Below are 23042 nucleotides of genomic sequence, written 5' to 3' on the forward strand. Positions count from 1 at the left end.
GAGTTAGTCAATAACCCAAGAAAGGTTAGCAAGTAGCAATATAATCATATATATTGATACAAGGAGAATAGTCCTTCCAGTAAGGCAATATGTCTAATCTAAGCAGATGCAGTCAAAAGGAGTTCCACTATGTTCTAATTTTTAAGGACCAATGTAAGCAATGTACATTGTACATTTGGTGGTGCCCAAAGTATCAATATTCACAGGATACAGAATCACACGTTCTCAACAGAATGTGATATGTGATTTCTTTTCTTTTTTTAAAAAAAATTTGTAATTGTAGATGGACACAACATCTTTATTTTATTCATTTTTATGTGGTGCTTAGGATTGAACCCAGTGCCTCATACCTACCTGCGAGGCAAGCACTCTATCACTGAGCCCCAGCCCCAGCCCATGATTTCTTTTTTGCTTAACAGATTATTCAGGGAAGACAGCATTGTAGGTTCTGTTCAAGGCTAATTATCTCAGTACTTCTCAGTCAGAGCAAAGTTTCCTAAATCACTCATGGAACCATTGCACAATGACAACCCATCATCTATGGACGATTTACAATGGGTTTGACCAGCTGAACTAAATGCACCCACACAGAAGCTGTTTCCACATCTCACACTCCCACCCAACAGCTCTCTGGAGACTGAAAATAAAACTGCTTTCTTCCTCACTGCACGATAACTAGCTGCACTCTGCCCTGCAAATGGAAAGTCCCTACCTTAGGTAGGTCTTCAGAGCACTAGTGATTGTCTTGATCTCCCACTCGGCACAGATATCTGTTTCTGTCTCGGAAGCTGTTTTGGGGTCTACAAAATGAAGAAAAGACAAGGTATAAAGCAGTCCTCAAAATACAGATAATAAACAAGCACACATATAAGCATTCAACCTTGTTAGTAAGTGCAGAAATACATTAAAAAACAATAACACATACTTTTCGCCTATTTATATCAAGGAAATGTTTAAAAATCCAAATATCTCTTGCTGGAAGAATGCAGTGAAACTGATCCTCTCATAAACTGCCAGAAGCCATAGAGATAAATGCAGCAGTTCTGAAAAAGGAATCTGGTAATATGTCTCATCAAGAGTCTTAGAAATGTTTATACCCCCGAACCAGTAATCCCATTTCTCACAATATCTCCTCAGGAAATAAGATAAGGCATGAGAAAAGTCACATACCCCAGAAATGTTCCACATGCACTCTCTTCTTTTAACAGTGGAAAAAGCAAGAGGAGGAGACAACCTAAATGTCTGATCATAGAGGGATGGTGTATGTCTCCCTAAAGGAGAGATGGTGTCATTTACATGATACTGAAGACCACGCAGCAACAGGGAAAATGCCTGAATTATGTAATGTCGAGTAAAAATAATTAAGATGTAAAAGTCTGTGAGAAAATCATAAGGATAAAGGCTGAAAGGAAATACTCAAATACTAAAATAGTGGTTGGGTTAAAGTGGTAGAGTTGTGGTTTTTATATTTTCTAAACTGTGCTTGATTTGATTCCATTGCTCTTCTATGTATTTTAAATTTCCATGAGCCCAGATGTGCAATGAGCACCTCCATAATTATATTGACTCCTGATAATTTGTTAGTCTCCTCTTATGTAGGTTTTAAACAAATGGATGCCTTTAAGTAAGTGGACTATAAAGGAAAGAGAGAGAGAATTCTTGTAGCCTTCCTAGGCAGCAGACAGGCAGGTGAGATTAAGAGGCTGAGGTTGGGAGTGTGAATTGCTTCACAAGTCAGCTGAGGCCCATCCTGTTGCTGGTGAGGGGGATCAGGCCACACACAGACTTCAGGAGGGCAGAGGAGTCTTCCAGTGCATTGAAGGGGGACTCTGGCTTCCTCAGACCAACTTAAGGCCAGGGTTTGTCCCCCAGCTCCCACATTCCCCTTCTTTCTACAATGCCTCATTCTCAGTTGGGGAGCCACCCTTTCTTACTCCTTCCAGGGATGGGGAAATAAGACCTTAGGACAGACTGATCAAAAGAATGTCACCTCCCTAGTGACTGGCTCAGGGATAACCAAGACCTAAGCCAGTTCAGTTACTGTGAACTTCAAGGACTTTTCTAGAAGACAGGCTGCTGTTTGCTGGGTTTGCACCTGAAAGCTTATATAAGTGCTGGGTGCCACCATGTACAGCTTGAGAGTGACTCCAGGACACAAAGCCAGAGACAGAGAAACAAAGACAGTGGAGCTTTATGAAGCAGGTTAGCAGTGCCTTTTTAATCTGGGAGCCAATAATTTCCCTTTTCCCTCCTAAGCTTGTCTCCTAGAAAAATCCTGAAGTTCATTGTGACTGGACTGGCCAATCTTGGACCATCCTTGAACCAGTCTCCAGCTCACCAGAGGTGACATGCTTTTGACTCCTCTGGCCCAAATATCATTCCCCACACCTGGAAGGAGTAAAGAAAGGAGTAATCCAGTTTAGGTCTGGCTCCAGTTTGTTATAATCAAAAGATATTTGAATGATACACCAGGTAGAGAGAGACAGCCACGGGACTGCCTCTTTCTCAACAGTCCCCAAGATGAACTCTGAGACGCCAACTAAGAAAGAGGTTCCTTCGGCAGGGCCAACTGCCTTTCAGTAGGGAAGGAGAGTGAATTATGGGTGGGCAGAACACACTTTCTATTTCCTGGGAAAGAACCCACTTTCATCCCAGAAGGAAGAAGCCAAATGCTCATGAATGGCCTCTAACTCCCAGGCAAGGCACAAACCCAACTGGAACCTACTGCTTGGTTTTGTTCCCTGAACACTTCCTTGAAGATGAGACAGAAAAGGACCCCAGCTCATAAAATGTGTGTGGCTCCTATAGGCAGACCACCTCTCTGATGTTCACAGGTGACCCTGGGCAATAATGAAGTCTCTCTTTTCACATGAAACCAATAAGAACTTAAAAAGCATGATTTTTACTTCTAGAGCCACAGAGTGGTTAAGTTTCTTAAAAGGTTCCAATATATGATTTTCTTAATATCCAAACGCTGTACAGCTTTAATTCTTTGTCATCTCTCACTCCCCGAATAGTTTCTTCCTGCAGAAGAAACTTTGTTTAGAATGACCTTTTTCCCTTTCCATTCCCAAGACCCATGGAGAGCTGCCACCCGGCATGGTTTCTGGATGCAAGACAAACGTTACTGTACATTTTTCTGAGGAACAATCCAACTTCGACCCAAGATGAGTGAACGTGAAACTAAACCAGCCACGGTTTGGCAGCTCTGGGAGTTTTGAACTACTCCATGAACCACATTTAGAAAACTAATGATTAGCTTCCACTTACTGGGGCTCTGTAACCATAGGAATATTGTGTAACATTACAGGGAGGAGAGTCAAATTACAGTCCGGCTAAAGGGCTTTTTATAGCACCAATGAAGCAAGGCTTATAACTTGAGCACATCCATATTAATTCATTTAATATCCCAACTAAATTGCATACAGCCTCCCCAAGCTACCCCATTTCCAGAAAGTGCTGCCAATTTCCATACCTCGCTTCTGAGGCTCTCATGACAGAACTCAGAATTTTCTATTTCTCCCCACCATGTCACTTGACCATAGTAGAGCTTAGTAAAATAAACTTAAACTAGAGGAGAAGTCCAATATTCAAAAAAGGATCGTGTGGGTCAAGTGGAATGTCTCACTCCTCTTTCTCCTATGACCATGTAAACTCTGAAAACTAGGAGACAGACTGAAAGCAGTGCTAATTAAGGGAGGTGGTCTTAGAAAGGTTACCCCAGACCAGTCCCAGGAACCATGCGGTCCTCTACTGTGCTGCTGACAAAGATACTGAACTTTGAACTCCTAAAATTTCATAATAACACATTATGATGTAAGGAAATTAAATGTCTTTTTTTCTTTCAGGTTAACATATATATTTGGTAAAAAAAAGTTTCAATGAAAACAAATATATATTAAAAAGTAAGCCTTTTCTCTAGTACAGGCAACTGAAACTATCAGTTTTTCACGTACATATCCTAACAATCAATGCAAATGCCAGGTGCATATTGGAATACATCTACCTTTTTTTAAAAAAATATTTTTTTAGTTGCAGATAGACACATATCTTTATTTTATTTATTTATTTTTATGTGGTGTTAAGGATCGAGTGCAAGGCAAGCACTCTACCACTGAGGTACAATCCCAACCCATACATCTACCTTTTTAAAAACACAAATGGCCTAGCAAGTAAAAGATCTTGGGTTCCATTCCAAGTATGGCAAAAAATAAATCAAAACTCAAATGGCAGCATACTATGCATGGAATTCTGGGTGTTGCTATTTTCATTTGACAATCTCTTAGGAAACTATTCCATAATGGCACATAAATATATCCACTCTGCAGAACTTTACTGTGTAGATGTGACATCATTAATTTAATGTCTCCTTTTAATGGAAATTAAAATTGCTCTGTGGTTTTTACTATGATTAACAATAATATAAACTTCCATTTCCTTGTACCTCTCATTTGTAGAAATAATTCTTAAAGTATAATTTCTGAGTAAAAAAAATGTGCATTTTTTTTTTGAAAGATAACTGCTCCAGCTCCCCTTTGAAGTTTAAGTTTGAATGATTCCTTCCCTCAACTGGCTGAGATGACAGTCTGTCACTGCACATTGCTATCAAGGGTGAGAGAAGGAGTCATTCAAACTTAAACAGGACACTAATTAAAAAAAAAAAAAAGTAAACTGTAAATGGATTGAAGAGGGATTGTTAGGTGGAGGGAGTTGGGGTAGTGCTGGGGTCTAAATGAAGTGGGTTGAGCTCCATGCTTTGGTGATTATGCCAAAGTGTATCATGGTGTTGAATCATAACTAAAACGAATTTTAAAAAAATAAGTTATCTCATTGTTTAAATTCTCCCTCCCCCCCCCCTCTTTTTCAGTGAGGAGAAAGTTTGCAAATCTTCTATGTATGGGTGTGTTTTTAAAGTGTGGCTTATTGAGGTAACTCACCCTTTTGTAAGTGTGCAGTTCCATGCTTTTTGATAAATGTGCATAGTCATGTAACTGCTATCATAATCAAGATATTTTTATCACCCCAAAAAAACTCCCAGTGCTCCATTATGTTTAGTCCTCTCCCTCCCCCACCAACCTCTGGCAGCCACTTTCACATACATAATACTTTTGAAATCCATCCATGTTGTTACATGTACCAGTAGTTTAATCCTTTTATTACTGAGTATATTCAATGTTATGGATATGCCATAATTTGTTTATCCATTTGCTGATTGATGGACATTTGGGTTGTTTCCAATTATAGATGTTATGAGTAAAGTCACTGTAAATATTTGCACACAGGTTTTTGTATACTACATTTTCATCTTTTGGGTAAATACCATATCTAGGAGTGGGGCTAGGTAAAGTACTTAGGAGTAGGTCAGATGGTATGTTTAACTTTAGAAGAAATTGACAAATGGTCTTCCTAAAATGTTTGGATTATTTTGCATTTTTACCAGTAATAGAGAGCTTTGGTTGTTTCACGTCCCTGTCAACACATGATATGGTCATTTTTTAATTTTAGCTATTCTAATAGGCATGCAGGGATATATGGGTTTTTTTTCAAATTTGTATTTCCTTAATGACTAATGGCATTGGTCATCTTTTCATCCTTTTTTTTTCCCTTTGTGATTTTTTTTAACATTTTATTGGTTGTAAATTTTTTTACTGAGCGATTTATTCTCGAATCTTGTCTGGCATATGCCTGTAATCCCAGTGGCTCAGGAGGCTGAGGCAGGAGGATCCAGAGTTCCTCAGCAATTTAGCCAGGCCCTAACTATCTCAACAAGATCCTGTCTCTAAAAAAGGGCTGGGGATGTGGCCCAGTGGTTAAGTGCCCCTGGGTTCAATCTCTGGTACAAAAAAAAAAGAAAAAAGAAAAAAGGCAGGGGGTTTGTTGTGTTTTTGAGTTGCAAGAGGTTTTTTAAAATGTGTTCTGGATATAAATCACTTATCCTGTACATGTTTTGCAAATATTTTCTTCTGATCTGTAGCCTATCTTTTCTTTTTGTTTAACAATACCTTTTTAGGAGCAAAAGTTTTTAATTTGTTATCTGTGTTGTTTTTAAGAAATCTTTTCTAAACTAAGTCACAAAGATTTTCTCCTATGTTTACTTCTAAATATTTTTAGCGTTAGTTCTTACAATTAGGAGGCAGGAAGATCCTTATATTTAGGAGGCATGAATGATCCATTTCAAGTTAATTCTTCGGTATAGTACCAGATAAGAGTTAAATTTCATTTTTTTCAATTGTATTAGTACCATTTGGCAAAAATATTTTCCTTTCCCTCATGAATTACCTTGACACCTTTACCAAAGATCTACTGGCCATATATGTATGGGTCTTATTTCTGGACTCTCATGTTTGCCTCATTGATTTAGAAGTCTATCCTTAGAAAATAGCATACAGTCTTACTTTCCTACATTTAAAAGTGAGTTGTATTTTGTTTTCTGTGAATTGTCTTTTGCTAAAATCTTCTCCAGCCTTCCACATTCTCTATTCTCATTACATCTTTGAGGAAAACACTTACATAAGTACACTATTCTCTGTACAAATGAGACTTCATTTATCCCGCATGTAAACCCTTCAAGCTTAGATGTAATATTTAGCAATTTGAGAAGCAAATGTGTTTACTCTATTTTCTGGCTATACATCTTGAAAGCCTTAGTCACTTCCCTAATCTAGTGCTTAAAGAATCCAAATCATCATTTATCTGTTCCCTTTGCTGGGGAGTAAAACTGGAAGTTTCTTCTTTATTCTCCTGCTTCCTTTCAACCAGTACTCAAAATATGGGGTTGTTTCCACTCATTACTGGCCAAGCCTTTAGGTCTCAGCTGGATCCCTTAAGAAATAAATTCTTAATTAGTGGGAAATGAGGGGTACAGAAAAAAAGAAAGCAGACATTCGAGGTCCCAGAGGAGAAAGGAAGGATGTAGTTCATGTTTATAGATAAGTGGATGAGGTGTGCTAACATAATCTGGCAATTTAAAGCACTACTATTTAATACCTTCCTTGTGTCCTCTAAATCCCTAACTGTGTTTTACATATTGTCAAAACAGCTGGGTGCAGTGGCATGTACACGTAATCCCAGCAACTTGGGAGGCTAAGTACGATGATCATGAGTTTGAGGCCAGCCTTAGCAACTCGGCAAAACCCCATTCCAAAAATTAAAACAAAACAAACAAAAACTCTGCCAATACCATAAAAATAAAGGGAAAGGGGACAATGTAAGATAAGAAAAACGGCAACACTGAATTTGCATTCCTTCACTATAACAGTGAAATACTAACAAAGACACACACAAAAAAAGGACAAGGAGTTTCAATAACACAGAAAATCAGGCTTTTAGTCAACACTGTCCTGTCACCAGAGAAATACCTACCAGGTAAAGCTCAGATAAAAACCTGGGGAAAACCCACTTGGAAAACAGTGTGGTAGGCGAGAATCCTCCACCCACCCTCAAGCATAGACCAAGCCACTTCTGGAGAAGGATGTCACACTGCATTCACTGTCCCCTATCTCAGCAAACACACAGTAGGGGAACCTTCTTTCTGAAGTGGCCAAGATTATCATCTGAGCAGCAAAATTAGACTGGGGAACAGCAGAGGAAGAGTATCCATTTATATCAACGTAAGTGAATTCAGAATGGGGGGATGTGAGAGTGACAGAAAAAAAACACAAGCTTTGGGTTCAACTGCTTTCCTCTAGGACCACAGCCAAATCGCAGAACCAGGAGAACCCAGGTCCACACTATATGGAAGATAAAAACACCAAAAAGTTGGCCGGAACCACGTACATCAGCCCTCCAATTTCATATAAGAGAATGATTCTACATAGGTTGAGAAAATAGCCACAGAACAAGAATTTATCTAGAGTGATTTTAAAACAAAGATTTATAAATTTTGCTGTGTTCAGGTTTGAGTACACAGAAGATAAAAAAAATCCAACACAATATTTGTTAGCATAACATATGAGACCAATACACCCTGAAAAATAATTCAGAAAGCACCTTCTGTGAAATAGAAATGAAATTCGGAAAAATATGGATGCTGTGAAATAAGTCAAAGGAAAATAAGAAACAGATCAGAATAATAAAGGTGATAGCTAAAAGGGTAAAAATGAAGGGAGCTTGATAAGTTAGTAAAGACAATGAAAATTGAATACAAAATTATGAACAGCAATAATAATAATAGAAGGTAATAGGAGGAAAAAGACTGAGAGACTGAATTTCATAAAATTTAAAACATATATAAGACAAAATTTTAAAAAAAGGCACTGTAAATAAAATTCAAGATTGTTATGGTTTCAATAAGAGGTGTCTACTCAAAAGCTCCTGTGTTAATGCAGGAATGTTCAGAGGTAAGGTGACTGATCAGGAGGCTGAAAGCTCATCAATCATCCATCCCAGTTTGAATGACTGGTGGTCACTGCAAGTGGGTGGGCATGACCTGTAAGGATGCACCTTCCTATGCCCTCCGTCCCTTCCTGGCTGTCATGAACTGACCAGCTTTCCTCCACTATGTCCTTCTGCCATGACGGTCTGTCTCACCTTGGGCCCAGAGCTGTGAAGTCAGCCGACCATGGACTGAACCTCTGAAACCATGAGTCAAATAAACTTTTCCTTCTTTTTGGATATTTTGGTCACAGCAATGAAAAGCTAACCAAAACAAATATAAATGAAAATATGAATAAAAATATTAACATAGCTTTCAGATCTAAAAAGATGTTTTAATCAAAAGATGCAAACAGAAAATAGAAAAATAAGCTAAGAATATAGGAAAATCACAAAAGAAGAAGTCAGCAATAGGCATGTGACAAATGTTCAGTTTCATCCAAAATTCCATAAATGCAAAGTTAAACAAAAAGGAAAGACATTTTTAAATGTCAATGATTTGTGTGAAACAATGTAATACAAAGTATGTTGTAGGACATTCTCCTCACACTTTGCTGACAGTAAACATAGGATATCAATTAAGAGCCTTGAAACCATATACATACTCATTTCAAGATCTTCATATAAACCCTAAGGAAATAAATAGAGATGTGCAAACAAATAAAAAATGATTAATAGTGAGCATTTATTATTTAACATGTCGAAGGCTTTGGACTCAAAACCCACATGCATCTTTTCATTTCATCTTCATATTATATGAAGGCAGGGGCTATCTTTAGAGGTGAGGAGAGAGAAGACTAGATTGATTTAAATGATTTGTCTAAGGTCAAATGGATAAGTAGTGGAACTGCAACTTGTCTAACTCAAAAGTGCATGCTCTTATTAACCTCGGCTGTTCTGCCCCATGGGGATGTTCATCTGAGTGCTTTTCTAAAATGATGAAGAATTACAATCAGCTTATGTATATAAGAATAGGGGACTGATTAACAAGTTATATCTACACAATATGGGCCTAAGAAAATCACACTCTAGAAGAACTTTTATAATATGGGAACATAGACACTCTATAGTGTTATATGAAGAAAATCTATTAAAATGTTTGTAACAAAAAAAATGTTTGTAACATACACAGTGTGACCCATTTTGTCAATACAGTAATATAGTATATTGATTATATTACTATATTGTCCCATAAAATACAATATTAAAATGGATTATATAAAATGATCTGATTTCACAGAATAAAATAGCTAGCAAAGATTGTGACTGGTTTGCAGGACTCTTATTTTCTTTAAGCTTTTTATTTTCTTCAAACTTTCTACAATGAACCCTCTAAGTTTTAATTTAAAAAAACACAATTATTTAAAATAGAGAAAGGAAGATACACAGACATGCGCAGAACAGGCACTTTCCAATGACTGAAGACCTTTGTTGTTAGGAGAAAGAGAGTAAGGGTTCTCCTGGAACCCACTGTATTTGCCATGAGAAATCCAACAAGCTTCCCTAAGGAGCCCTAACCAGTAAAACAGACATTCTCAAAGCACTGGCTCTTATATTCCAGTTCCAACCTACAGTCCCCTGGTGCTTTAAAAAATAAACATGTGATTAAAGTTAGGCTCTGGTTTTAATTCTAAGTCATTCTTTCAACAATCAAAACACGCTATTCAACTTTCGAGAGCCTCAGACAACAAATAAACCAAATCCTACACAGTGCCTCGCATGTAACAGGGCATCCAAAGAATATACGATAAAGGATGAGTGAACAAGAGGTTCCTAATACCAGCCAACTCAGGGAAAGGGTTTGGAGCCCAGGAGCCAATTTATTTTATACTCTTGCTTAGCCCAGACTTGTATCAGTACCAAGAACTGATGAAGACCTCATATGCACGAAAGAGAAGGGAGTCAGAGCTGTGTCTGGGGCGCTGCCTAACAGGTGCTTCTTTAATCACAAGATTCAGAATCAACTGGTAGGGAGAATCACAGATCCCTGTCTCGACACTAGGTTAGATCTTACTCTCTGGTCATCTCTCAGCTCTGGTTGGATCTCAGTCTGAATTCCAGTCTATTTGTAATGCCCTCCTGGCAGAGGCATCTAGCCCCGTGACTTTCAGCCTCTGGTTGTTACTTTGTCATGACATTTCTCAGATGTTCATGATTATTTTCTCTATCCCTAGGAAAACTGAAGAAGAAGAGAACAATACAAATATCTTCTCTGAGGGCCACCAAGCGAAGTTATAAAAACAAGCTCCTTTCAAAACCACTCTTGCACAGCATAACTGAGCTAAGGTGGTTCTTTTTTCGATTAGCAAAGTATTCTAAAATGTCATAGTTCTTTTCACTCGTGTCACCTTACATAATCATCTGTTGTCTCTGAAATCTCTCAGCCCCTTCCGCTCCCCTACATCCACTAGGTTACAAAATTGTTGATTCTCTCTCTCCAATCATTTTGAGCCTATCCTTTCATTCTTGACCTCAGACCAGCTATTTGGTTCAGCCCTCTCTGGGGCCGGCTCTGCCCAATCTATTGCAACTGTCTTTCCATGATCAAAGATATGTTCCACATTGGTGCTGAATCATTCCCAAGATCTAGATTCTGGTCTTGTCATACCTGTGGGGGACACACTTCTTTTATCTACCAGCACCCATTATTTTGGAATTATTTCCTACATCATTCTATCAGTAATCCTGCTCAGTCCACAGTGTTCCAAGCACTAACCCCTCCCTATCCCATCCCTTTACCCCCATTCTTCTAAATCCCCAGAGACAGACACAAAATTCAGTCCATCTGCTGAGGACCACATGATTGGCCCCAAATTAAGAAATGAGTCATGTGAATGGCCTCATGCTGGCCAATCACTGTCCTCCCTGGGGCCTTCTGCCAAAACTGTCAAGAAATATACTTTCTTCTCAGTGCTGCAACTCTAAGAACAGTTGAGGCTGGACCTATCTGGATCACTCCCACAGAGAATAAAGTCAGTACCAAGACCAGCAGAGGTCACAGAAAATGAGAAGCTAAAAGAAAGAAAAGGGAAAGACTCCTACCAAAGATGTCACTGGAGTCCTTAAACCCTGCCATGCTTTCGTCATCTTGGATTTACCAGTTATTTGGCAAATAAATGCCATTTTTCTTCTTAGAATCTATTTTAATTGCCTTCTTGACACTTTCATGTACAAAAGATTCAAAATGTATTTTTAGAACTTTCAATAGCTTATTTTATAAAACAAAAAAATCCCAAACTACTCAGCCCAATATTCAAGTTCTTCAATACAAAAACCACCTTAGCTTTTCAGCCTTAGCTCTCCTGTCCCAGCCTCAAGTAGTTCTTGCAGATGTTAAAATAATAACAATCATAGAATCGATACCCTCTGCTATTGTCACCAGGCACCCTGGTTTCATTCCCCCATGCCACTGCTCAGAATAGTATTGGAATTATTTAGTATTGGAATTGATAGAATTGGAATTATTCTATTCTCTCCTTTACCATTCAGCCTTCTAGATCCTGCTCATATTAAGTGCTAACATCCTAGTTTTGCATTATAGCTTTCCCATGCATGCATATCTTGTCCCATAAGGACGCTGCATGAAACCAGTTCTTTCTAAAGCTTAATCTCTAGCATCTAAAAATCTGCTCCAGAAAGCAGACACTCTGCACAGAGGTTTGCAGCTCTGGGTCAGAAATGAAAGACTGAGGGTTGATACCTGTTAGACTCTTAATTCCTCCTTATATTAGATTTCTCAAAAATCAGCCACATCACCATAGAACTCAACAATCACACTCCTGTGTATTTATCCCAGAAGAACAAATTTGTGTTTGCATGGAGGCCTGTACACAAACATTAACAGCACCTTCATTCATAATACCTCAAACTGGGAACAACTCTGATGTCCTCCAACAGGTGACTGGCTAACCTGTGGTATATCCACACAATGGAACACTATCAGTATAAAATAACAAACTATTGTTACATGCAACAATTTGAATAATCTTGAGGGAATTATAATGACTGAAAAAGAAAGCCAACCTCCCAAATAACCTATTACATAATCCCATTTATGTAACAATCTTGAAATGGCAAAATTAAAGAAATTAAGAAAAAAAAAAACCAACAGATTACTGGTTGCCAGAAGCTAGGGATGAGGAACAAAGTGGAAGTGAGGCAGACTGGTGTGGCCTGGAGTAGTGGGTACACCTGTAATCCAAGTTACTCAGGAGGCTGAAGCAGGAGGATCACAAGTTCCAGATCAACCTCAGCCATTTAGAAAAACTTTGTCTCAAAATAAATACAAAATTGTCCAGAGATGTAGTTTAGTGGTAAAGGGCCCTGGGTTCCATCCCCTATACCACAAAGGACCCTCATGGTGATGGAAATGCTCTGCATCTTGACTGTATTAATATCAATATCCTAATTGGGATACTGAAAAAAAATTATAGGCAGTTATCACTGGAGAAAACTGAATAAAGGATATATAGAATCCCTCTGTGCCATTTCTTACAACTACCTATGGATCTACAATTATCTCAAAATAAAAACCCAATTAAAAATAAATCTGGGCTGGGGCTGTAGCTCAGTGGCAGAGCACTTGCCTAGCACATGAGAGGCCCTGGGTTTGACCCTTAGCACCACATATAAATAAATAAAATAAAGGAATTCTGTTTATCTACAACTATAAGAAAGAATTAAAAAAATAACAACTAACCATAACCATATCTCCAATCTGAATTAAAAAACAAGACACTCAGTGCAGGGAAAACTCACAGAAAATAACAATTCCAAACAGCAGATCTTATTGTAACTAGCAATACCATAGTGTTTTGACTTTAAAGTGTGAGTAGCTAGAGTTTTTTTGGGCCCGTACTAGAAAGGAGACTTCTTCCCATTTGAAAGCCATTTTCAGGATTGAGGATGGCAAAATAAATGACAAATACTAACATGAGACTTTCTTTGCCCAGAACACTGAGCTAGAACCCCGAGCGATAGTCCATCTTCATAAATGCATGGCTGGGCTTCTGTGGAAATGAATAACACCCACTGATCTGTGAAATTTGATCTGTTTGCCATTTAGATCCATGTGACTCACTGAGGCTGGCTGCACTCATGTCTAAAAATACAGGAAATCTGCAGCCTAAGCAAATTTGACTCAGGGGTTCATGGGTTTTGATTCAAATACTGCACATTTGGAGACATGGTTTTATATTTATATCAGCCACGGCAAAGAAGGTCCTGCTACTCAAGTGACTGGGACTAAGTTGAAATCTAGAAGTGAAGAGGATCAGATGATTTATCTGTGTATATACATTTTATCTGAGAGTTATATGACACCCTCAGTAATAAAAACATGAGCTCTGAGGTCCTCCGTGGGCTAGAAGGATGCCCTTCCTTGGGCATCGGGTGTGTCCCATTAAATACCTGCCTCCAAAGAGAACAGAGGGAGTCATGAGCTATTAAAGATAGAGTTGGGTGTGGTGGTCATATGAGTGATCAAGCGCCACTTGGACTAGCAGTGGCTGAGTCTGAAGGGAGGGTGTGGTGCTTTGGACCAGGCACTTTTTATTTTGTCCACTCAGAACCTTTCCCGGTTGTGCCCACTGCCATGACAACTGGTGAATGGAGCAGCAGATTGCTGGGCATTGACTCTTGGTATACCCATGATTCCTTCCCCACCGTACTCAGGGACCTGATGACGTTTCAGAGTGCTGGACTTACCCATAAGAACACTCAGCAACTTCTGCACTCTGGAGTTAACCCCCACGATTCGGTAGAGCCCTTGCTCATTGATCCCTGAGAAGAGAAAGATGACGATTTAATTAGAGGCATGTCAGAACACAAGTCAGGCCAACCTGGCCAAATGCTCTTCTCTCTCATTTTCTCAGTCCTTCTAAAAGCTGCTCTAATTAAAGTCCCCTGTCACTCAGCTCAGCTCTTAGCAAAGGAGTGGGATTTGGTACAGCTGTCTAGGATTTCACGGGTGTGCTGCACACTTCAGCCCTCATATTAGCTCAGTCATCGGAGGGGAAAGAAACTTTCCTCTTCTCTTGCCAAAGGCAACATCTGAGGAGTTTTTAAAAAGATGCAAAATGTATTCTTTTAAAGATGTTATACTTAACTAATTTTTGAATTTAAAAATTCAAAAGTGCCATGATAAAAAAATTCATACAATAGGAATGAGCAAATACTTCATAATCTATTTTTATACAGAGAATGAAAATATTGGGGAAAAGGGGAAGGCAAGGAAGGAATGGGGCATAGGAGTAGAAAAGATGGTAGAATGCCATGGTAATCATTATCTTAAGTACATATAAGAAGACATGAAGGATGTGACTACTTTGTGTACAAAAAATTGTGTTCTATATGTGTAATACAAATTGTAATGCATTCTGTTGTCATATATAGCAAATCAAAATTTAAAAAAATAAAAATAAAAAATCAGCTCACAAAAAAATAGAAAATATTGGGATATAAGGACATTTTTAGTTTTATAGAATGTTATCCAAGATGGAGAAATTAGAAAATCCATTCATTTGTAATATAAATATTCTTAATAAAGAAAAAGGACGGTGACTTTCATCAAATCCAAGGAACTGTGCAGTTGGACTAGAAGGAGTTTACTTTCCAACACCTGAATGAAGAATCACAAACTACCCCACTGCAATACTTCTGTTCATTTCAATGTATGGATTAAATCGCCCACTGCACCATTCATTTCCAAAATGAGGCCACTCAGACCAAGTGATTTGAAAAGTCTTTTCTCCTTTTATCCAAGGCCCATCATACCAGACACTTTTCAAGTAACCGGTATCCTCCTTTGTATCTCATCCCACTGATGTCCATTCGCCAAACAAAATGAACTTCAAGTATATATCAGCTCATGTCACTTATTCTCTTAAAACTTTCTAGTGGGTTCCCATTGCGTACAGACCATAATCAAAACTCCTTTGGTGGCCTACAATGCCTTCACAGCTGAACCCACCCACCTCCCCTTGTACCCAAACTAACACATCGGCTACACTAATCTCAAAGCTTCACACAACTCATTTCCTCTTCTAGCTCACTCTTCTTCCAGATCTTTCCATCATTCAGTTCTCAGCTTAAATGCAAATTCTTCAATCTAATGCACCAATAGCCAACACTCCTGGTCATTTCCTTACTTTGTTTTCTTTATAGTAATTAACAATATTTGAAATTCTCTTTTTCCTGAAAAATAATGCCTATTTGGAGATAGCAGTTTTATGTGTATATAAATTCAGGAAAGGGATGATTCTATAGCATCTTCAACAGACCTATCTAAAAGTGGAACCAATGAATAGAAGGAAATGATGGGGACTGATAGGATATCACAGCTGAAAAGAACCTGTAAAATCCATTTCAAAGTCCTGCATTATTCGTGAGCTAAAAGCTCTTGCTCAAAAACAAATGATGGGGCTGGGGTTGTAGCTCTGAGGTAGAGCACTTGCCTAGCATGTATAGGGCACTGGGTTCGATCCTCAGTCCCGCATATAAATAAATAAAGGTATTGTGTCCATCTACAACTAAAAATATTATAAAATAAAAATATTATAAAAATAATAACAAAACAAAGCAAAACAAAAATGATGGGTCTATGTTGCTCGGTGGCAGAAAATGTATTCAGTAATGTGCCAGGCTTGCAGGCTTGAAAGGCCTCAAGTGACTATTTCTTTTATTCTTGTGTGTTCCTAGGACTTCACACAGTCCTGGCTCCCACTAGACAATTACTGATGAATCCCTGAGAGTAAGGGATGGCTTTTCATCTCTGGATCCCAGATATGTGTGTATATAAATGCACCAAACTAGGGAAACACCCACTTTCTTCAGTTAGTTGTACTAAAATGGCATTTAACTCACAGCGTCCTTATTTCTACTTTGTGCTAAATGAAAACTTGTTTGGAACTTAAAAACATAATTCTCATTCTCATTTTAGAGACAGCAGGGGACACGGAAGCAAAGACTAAGAAGCCAAACCAACTTGTGACCCTTCTCTTCTCCTACTTACTGTATATATTTTCTAGTTGTATATCAGATTAAAAAAAAAAAGTTGTCCTCCTGAGATACAGTAGGTTTGCATTTATCACAGACTTAGTGAACAGTTTTATACAATTAGGTTTCCCTGTTGGTTCTGGATACTGAAAATAGACAAACAGGTGGCCCATCTTAGGTGAGTATATGAATCCACTCAGGGGAGGGTTACTTTGGATTCAAGTTTGATTCCCTTTACATGCTTCTACTTCTGTTAACCCTGTACTCCTCATTTAAATTTTTTTGTTTCAAATGAAACACAAGTTTGCACTTGTTAGGAAAACTATCCTAATAATATCAATTTGTTGGAAAATTATATTAACAATATAAATCTCAAAAATATTTATAGACTACAATTAAGGCCAAGAGATAAATCAAAGAAGAGAGTAAAAAACAGCAGAGAAAGTCACTGATAACACAATGACACTGGGCAAAAGGATATACCCTTGCCCTGCTAGTCCCAGAATAGGCTCAGACTAGATAGCTGTTTTGTAAATTCCATTTTTCACTTAATATATATAATTAAGAAAGACTGGGTAAAATTGGGAGTTCATAACCCACTTCAATCTAATGTATGAAATATGATATGTCAAGAGCTTTGTAATGTTGTGAACAACCAATAAAAAAAAAAGAAAGACTGGATATTGGAAAATGTATTTTCACTACATTTTTAGTGATTTATATTTATGGCCCTGCTGTAAAAGACAGAATGTCTTTCAAACAAATAAAAAGGACTAGTAGGTAGAGAGGCTGTACAATAAATAAAAGTCGCATCTCTAACAATAACTCAAATCAAATCCTATAGAAAGATGGCTAATACCTTTTCTCAGAGCACAACAGATGGGTGTACTCAAAGCTCCACACTGCCAGAATGGAGGACTCTCCTTTGTGGCAGTCTCTCAGGAGAGGATGGAGACTACAAGGGTGATCTAGCCTCCCTGATCTCAAGTGTCCTACTCTGGTGGACCCAGGAAAGGTGTGCGGCAGGGGCTTGATCCCTTCTCTGTACCTGATGGTCCTGGGAACTCACTCCCAAGATCAGAGGTCCTTAGCCTAGGGCCCACAGACATTCACTGGAAATAATTCAGAGATCTATGAATTAGGAAAATCATTACATCTTTATTTTCACTAAGCTATAACTGACATTCCACATTTCCTTCCATTATAAATGTGAAGTCACAGTAGCACTCAATACCTGCAACTTGGTCAGAAATCAGGTATTTTCATAACATATAACAATTGTTACAAACATCCTGAACTATCACTACTTTCAGATTATGGCAGTCATCAGAACTACCACTATAACTTGTGAAAAGAATGTCATTAACAAAGAAATGTATGTATAACCAAGTCATAACTATGTTTTTAAGTATTTTAGTAACTGAATTTCAGTAACTGATTTCTATAAGCCTATGTGTTTTATATACATTTAAAACATTCATCTGATCTGTCAAAATCGATGACACAAAATGGGTTGAGAACCTCTGCCTCAGACCCAAGTAGCTTGTGGAAACACTGACACTGGCACTAGGAGAGTTAATGAGTCACTCAGGAAACAGCAGGTAGCAACCAGATGCGTGACCTTCCATGAGAACAATGCCATCTGTTAGACTACTTTACCTCTGGTTTCCACAGCATGGATGCATTTCCTGATTATGCTGAAGCCAATGCTGTCCAACTGTGCAGCTGAAAGAGCAAGAGAAGGGCAGTCAAGTTGTGGCCTTGCAAATCACCCTCAGGGTATGACCTGACCAAGCCACCATGAGTCAATCAAACACAGGGTGTGGCCAAGTGTGCTTTTAATTTTTCCCATAGAAATTATAAGTAAAAAATAAGCTGGGTGCCCTGGCAAACACCTTTAATCCCAGTGGCTAGGGAGGCTGAGGCAGGAGGATCACGAGTTCAAAGCCAACCTCAGCAACAATAAGGCACTAAAGCAACTCAGTGAGATCCTGTCTCTAAATAAATAGAAAATAGGGCCGGGGATGTGACTCAGTGGTTGAGAACCCCTGAGTTCAATCCTCAGTACCCCTCCAAAAAAATTAATAAATAAATATAAAATAACAGTAAAAATAACTGGTATCAATGGAAAATTTACTGTAGACCAGGTAAGTGTTAAACACTTTGTATGCATTTTCTTATTTAGTTCTTAAGTAAAAGTAATCTGCAACATTATCCTTAATTTATAGCTGAAAAAACTATAGCACAGAGTGATAGGCACCTTGAAACAGGACTAACTTGCTTGCAGTCTCAAAAAGCAAAAATGAAGTGATCTTTAAATGGTGGGTAAGTACTTTACACCGCTTCTCTCATTTAACAAGACCTCCAGGATGATACTATCATTAGCTCCATATCACAGATGAAGAAAGTGAGGCTTGGTAAAGACAAATACCTTGCCCGGTTAATATGTGGAGACTTGCTTCGGTGTCCATATCACCAAGTTGCCTTAAATGTGACACCAAGAAAGTATAATCCTGTTCAGGTGAGTAGGAAAAAAGGAAAAATGAAAAAAAAAAAAAAAACCAGAAAAATAATAGAGAAAATTAACACAGCCAGGAACAAAGAAGTACACTAGGAAGAAGCACTTGGGCAGCAGAGCCATCCCTCCACATGGAAAATCAGCAGGTGGTAGCAGGGTTCTCCACCTGCTTCAGCACCACCAATGCCACTCAGAAAATAAATGATCCACATCAGCAAATTTTTCCAGAACAACAAACTGGTTTCTAACCTGGCACTGAAGAAGCTGGAAATCTACCAAAACTCATCCCCAGGCTTTGGTTACCCAGTGATAAAATGTACAAACTTTAAGAATGGGTTCATCTTTGACCTCACTGGGATATTAGCACAAGATATTCTATAGTTCGCTGCTCAACGTGAAGAAAGAAGGGGTAGAGAATAGGAATAGGAATAGGAATAGGATGGTGAGTATTAATAAAAGATTTGTGATCATCTATGGCAAGAAATAAACTAGTCATCCATGAGAACTAAGCAGAACCTGAACTCATCTTGGATCTTCTACAAATGAAATCCTGCTCCAATTCTTAGTATATATGGGTAAACTTAGATCTAACTAAGATTTTTAAAAATCTTTTTTCCAGGCATGGTAGTGCACACATGAAATCCCAGCAATTCAGGAGGCTGAGGCAGGAGGATCTCAAATTCAAGGTCAGCCTGGGCAACTTAGTAAAACCCTGGCTCAAAATAAAAAATAAATATTAAAGAGTAAGGGGATGTAGCTCATTGGTAAAGGACTCCTGGATTTAATCCCCAGTGTGGAAAAAAAAAATTAATCACCGAGAATATCTAAATATCAAATGAAAAAGAAATGTTAATTTCCCTAAACTTCTCTTCCCAAAGTGAAACAGCTCCTGTAATTTCAGTCACATTTACTGCTAAGTGGTACTTATAAATACACCCAGCCTCTAGGATGAGTAAAGAACCAGAAGAAAGCAGGAAAATCATGTTCTTTTCCCCTGAAAATTACCTGCTATAAAAATTATTCTTATTATTCCCTTAAAGTAAGGAGCCTACTAACTCAATCTCCTGCTTTTTTTTTTTTTTTTGTATGAACCAAGTATTTGCTCTGCAAATAGTGATATCTCAAGCTTTCTGACTGAAGGCTGCAAGCCAGACTGATACAATTCTTCCAAGTGAAACTCTATTCACTCATACAACAGACATTTTTCAAACTTAGGGACAACCTTTAATGCACAGATTAAACACCTGTTGGAATCTGGGGGTGAATTTTTTTTTGTTTTAAAATAGTGTTTATTAAGAATGACACTTAAGAACATCATGCTACGTGGAATAAGCCAAACTCAGAAAGCCTAGGGTCATATTTTTTTCTCATTATTGTTTCATTTTGGGAAGAGAAGTTTGGAGAACTTAACATTTTTCCTTTTAGAGAAAGAATGTGTGTGCACGGTGTGGGGGAGGGTGTCTCATGAAAACAGAAGGGAGGTGAGTAGAGGAGAGGAAGAGGAGCAAAGGGAGGTAGGGGGAGTGAAACTGACAGAATTCTGCTATGTGCAGGCATGAGTACGTAACAAAAGACCCCACTAGTATGTACAATTTGAATTCACCAATGAAAAGTAAAATAAGTTTTAAGATATAATTCACATACCATAAAGTCCACCCATTTTAAGAGTATAGTTCAGCTATTTCTCATACTTACAAAGCTGTGCATTCATCACTACATTTTTGTCCCCCGTAAGAATAAATACATGTGAGGATAGACATCAAAAGCCACCATTGCTGGCAATGACTAATCTACCTGGCTTCTCTACCTGGCTTTTCTACCTGCCTACTCTGTACACTCCACATAGATGGAATCATCAAATATGTGGTCTTTTACACCTGGTTTCTTTCATTGAATGTTTTCAAGCTTATCCATGCTGTAGCAGCAGTACTTCATTCCTTTAGAATTAATTCCATTGTAGCAGATACCACATTTTGTTCATCCATTCATCAAATGATAGACATTTGGGTTGTTTCCACTTTGGGGCTATTATAAATAATGGTGTTATGAATAACTGTATACAAGTCTGGGTGGACATGTATTTTCATTTCTCTTGTGTATACACTTATGAGTGGAATTGCTGGATCATAGGACTAGCTTTTCTCCTCCTTTTTGAAATGTCTTGATTTTTTATTGGTGCATTACAATTATACATAGTAGTGGGATTTATTACTACATATTTGTATATGCAGAAGATATAAAAATATACTTTGGTCAATTCCATTCTCAGCACCTCCCTTTATCCCTCTTCTCCTCCCTCCCCATAGTCCCCTTTTGCTATTCTACTGGCCTATGTTTTTTATTGAAACTGTCAAATTGTCTTCTAAAGCAGTGCACCATTTTACATTCCTACCAGCAATGCAAGAGGGTTCCAATTTCTCCACATCCTTGCCAACATTTGTTATTGTCTTTTTTATTATAGCCATCCTAGTGGGTGTCAGAGTTATCTCCTTGTGGTTTTGATTTGCATTTCCCTGATGACTAATGTTGCTGGGCATCTTTTCATATGCAGGGGAGGATTTTCATTCCTTTATACAGTAGTCAGAATATAGCTTACTGGAAAGTATTTGTCAGACAGGGAATTACTTTTTGTGCTTAAAGAGATTTCCAAAATGTTTATAACTGTGATTCAATAGTCCTTCAGTTCTTCTTTTGCAGAATGGCTCAGAGAATCTTTTCACAGAGATGACAGTCAAAGAATTATGGAGAAATAACCGCCATCTTGCACCGTGCTCTAGGGAGTGGCCAAAACTAGATTAGGTTTGTGAACTTGTTCTTATTCTAGGATTTGGTGAATTTTGTCCTAGACAAAGTCTACTTCCCTCCTCCATAAACTCTGATAAAAGGTTTGGACAATTAAAAAGAACTTGGCAACTAACAGAGAGGCTTCAGTGGTCAGAAGATGAGACATCTACCTAACTAGAGGAAAACCTAGACAGAGTTGGACATAACCCTCTTGAGGCAAATCAGTCCTTGGGCTCTTTTTGTGGCACTGTGGGAAGTGAGATCCCTTTCTAATAGGTGATACCTAGTGGACAAGAATAAAATGGTACCTTCCAAATATATCCAGGAAAAAAATTAAAATTCCACCCACCTCCATTAATTATAGTGACTTATTTTGGAAAATGGCAAAGCAAAAGCCCTGCACTCAATATCGGAGGAATGTTCCTTCTTTGGCTTTTCTAATGTGAGAGTCTCTCCAATTTGTTATCATCAGCAAACTCCCTTTCCAGAGACGTCATACATAAGGACCTTATACTTTACTCATATAGTGCAATATTTATTAGTATATCCTAGTTGTCTAAGTTTAAATGTAGAGCATTTACAAATTACACATCCAAATGCTGAGGGCTCAAAGTAACTCTCTGTTAGACTTTAGTGTATTAAAGTTATATATTGATGATAATTATTTTAGCTTTGTAAACAGATAAAAAGTGTGTTAAAATGGAATTGACTTCAACAACAGCTGTCCTAACAAGGAACTCATGAAATACAGTTTAGCAATCATTGCTCTCAATTTCTAAATTAAATGTGGTACAAGTTATGACATTGCCCATACTGTCCAGGCACCTTTCCATCTCTCTTTTTCTCTTTCTCCCCCACCCCTACAGTGACTTTCCTGCTGACCTCATGATAACTAATAGTTAACATCAGGTAACTAATGGCTTTATTATTTAACATAGACCAAGTACCACTAATGACAGGAACAACAGTGCACACGTAACCAGATCATTAGTCCTGATCACTGCCCTGTGGGTGCATAATCTGTTAATTGAGATCTCCTAGTCTGAAAAGTGAATTCCCACTAAAAGGTTTAGAACACTGTCACCACCAAGCAGTTTGCAAATGACAGACAAAGTGGCCTGCCAGATGGAAGCGGCTGTCCTTAATCCCCTCAAGCAGGTGATTCAGCTTTTTCACTGAGCCAAGGCTCAGAAAAGGTCAGAGATTTATTTGCAATTTCTGTATCCTTATAATCTCCAGAAATAATCTCTCATTAAATATCTACTAGGCTTGCATTATTCCCTTAATTTGACTTGCGATGAGTTGCCTCAGGATCTGTGGATCCCAGGCCTGACAGCCCCCACCTTGCAGTTAATTCTTGGACTGGCTTCTC

At 38.2% G+C, this 23042-nt stretch overlaps 1 protein-coding gene across 3 annotated transcripts in view; it reads right to left on the reverse strand.

The window, feature by feature from the left end:
- ARHGAP26 (Rho GTPase activating protein 26) overlaps nucleotides 1–23042 on the reverse strand; it is a 426612-nt gene that overhangs the window by 159546 nt on the left and 244024 nt on the right. For all 3 annotated transcript variants that reach the window (XM_081295152.1, XM_081295154.1, XM_081295153.1), the window contains exons 13-15: nucleotides 18028–18093; nucleotides 14080–14154; nucleotides 713–800 (exon numbers count right to left, since the gene is read on the reverse strand). In XM_081295152.1, the coding sequence (XP_081151278.1) occupies nucleotides 713–800; nucleotides 14080–14154; nucleotides 18028–18093 (229 nt within the window). The remainder of the gene's footprint in view (nucleotides 1–712; nucleotides 801–14079; nucleotides 14155–18027; nucleotides 18094–23042) is intronic.

This window comes from Spermophilus citellus (assembly GCF_964194105.1).
Source record: "Spermophilus citellus genome assembly, chromosome: 1".
In the NCBI taxonomy this organism is placed as follows: domain Eukaryota; kingdom Metazoa; phylum Chordata; class Mammalia; order Rodentia; family Sciuridae; genus Spermophilus; species Spermophilus citellus.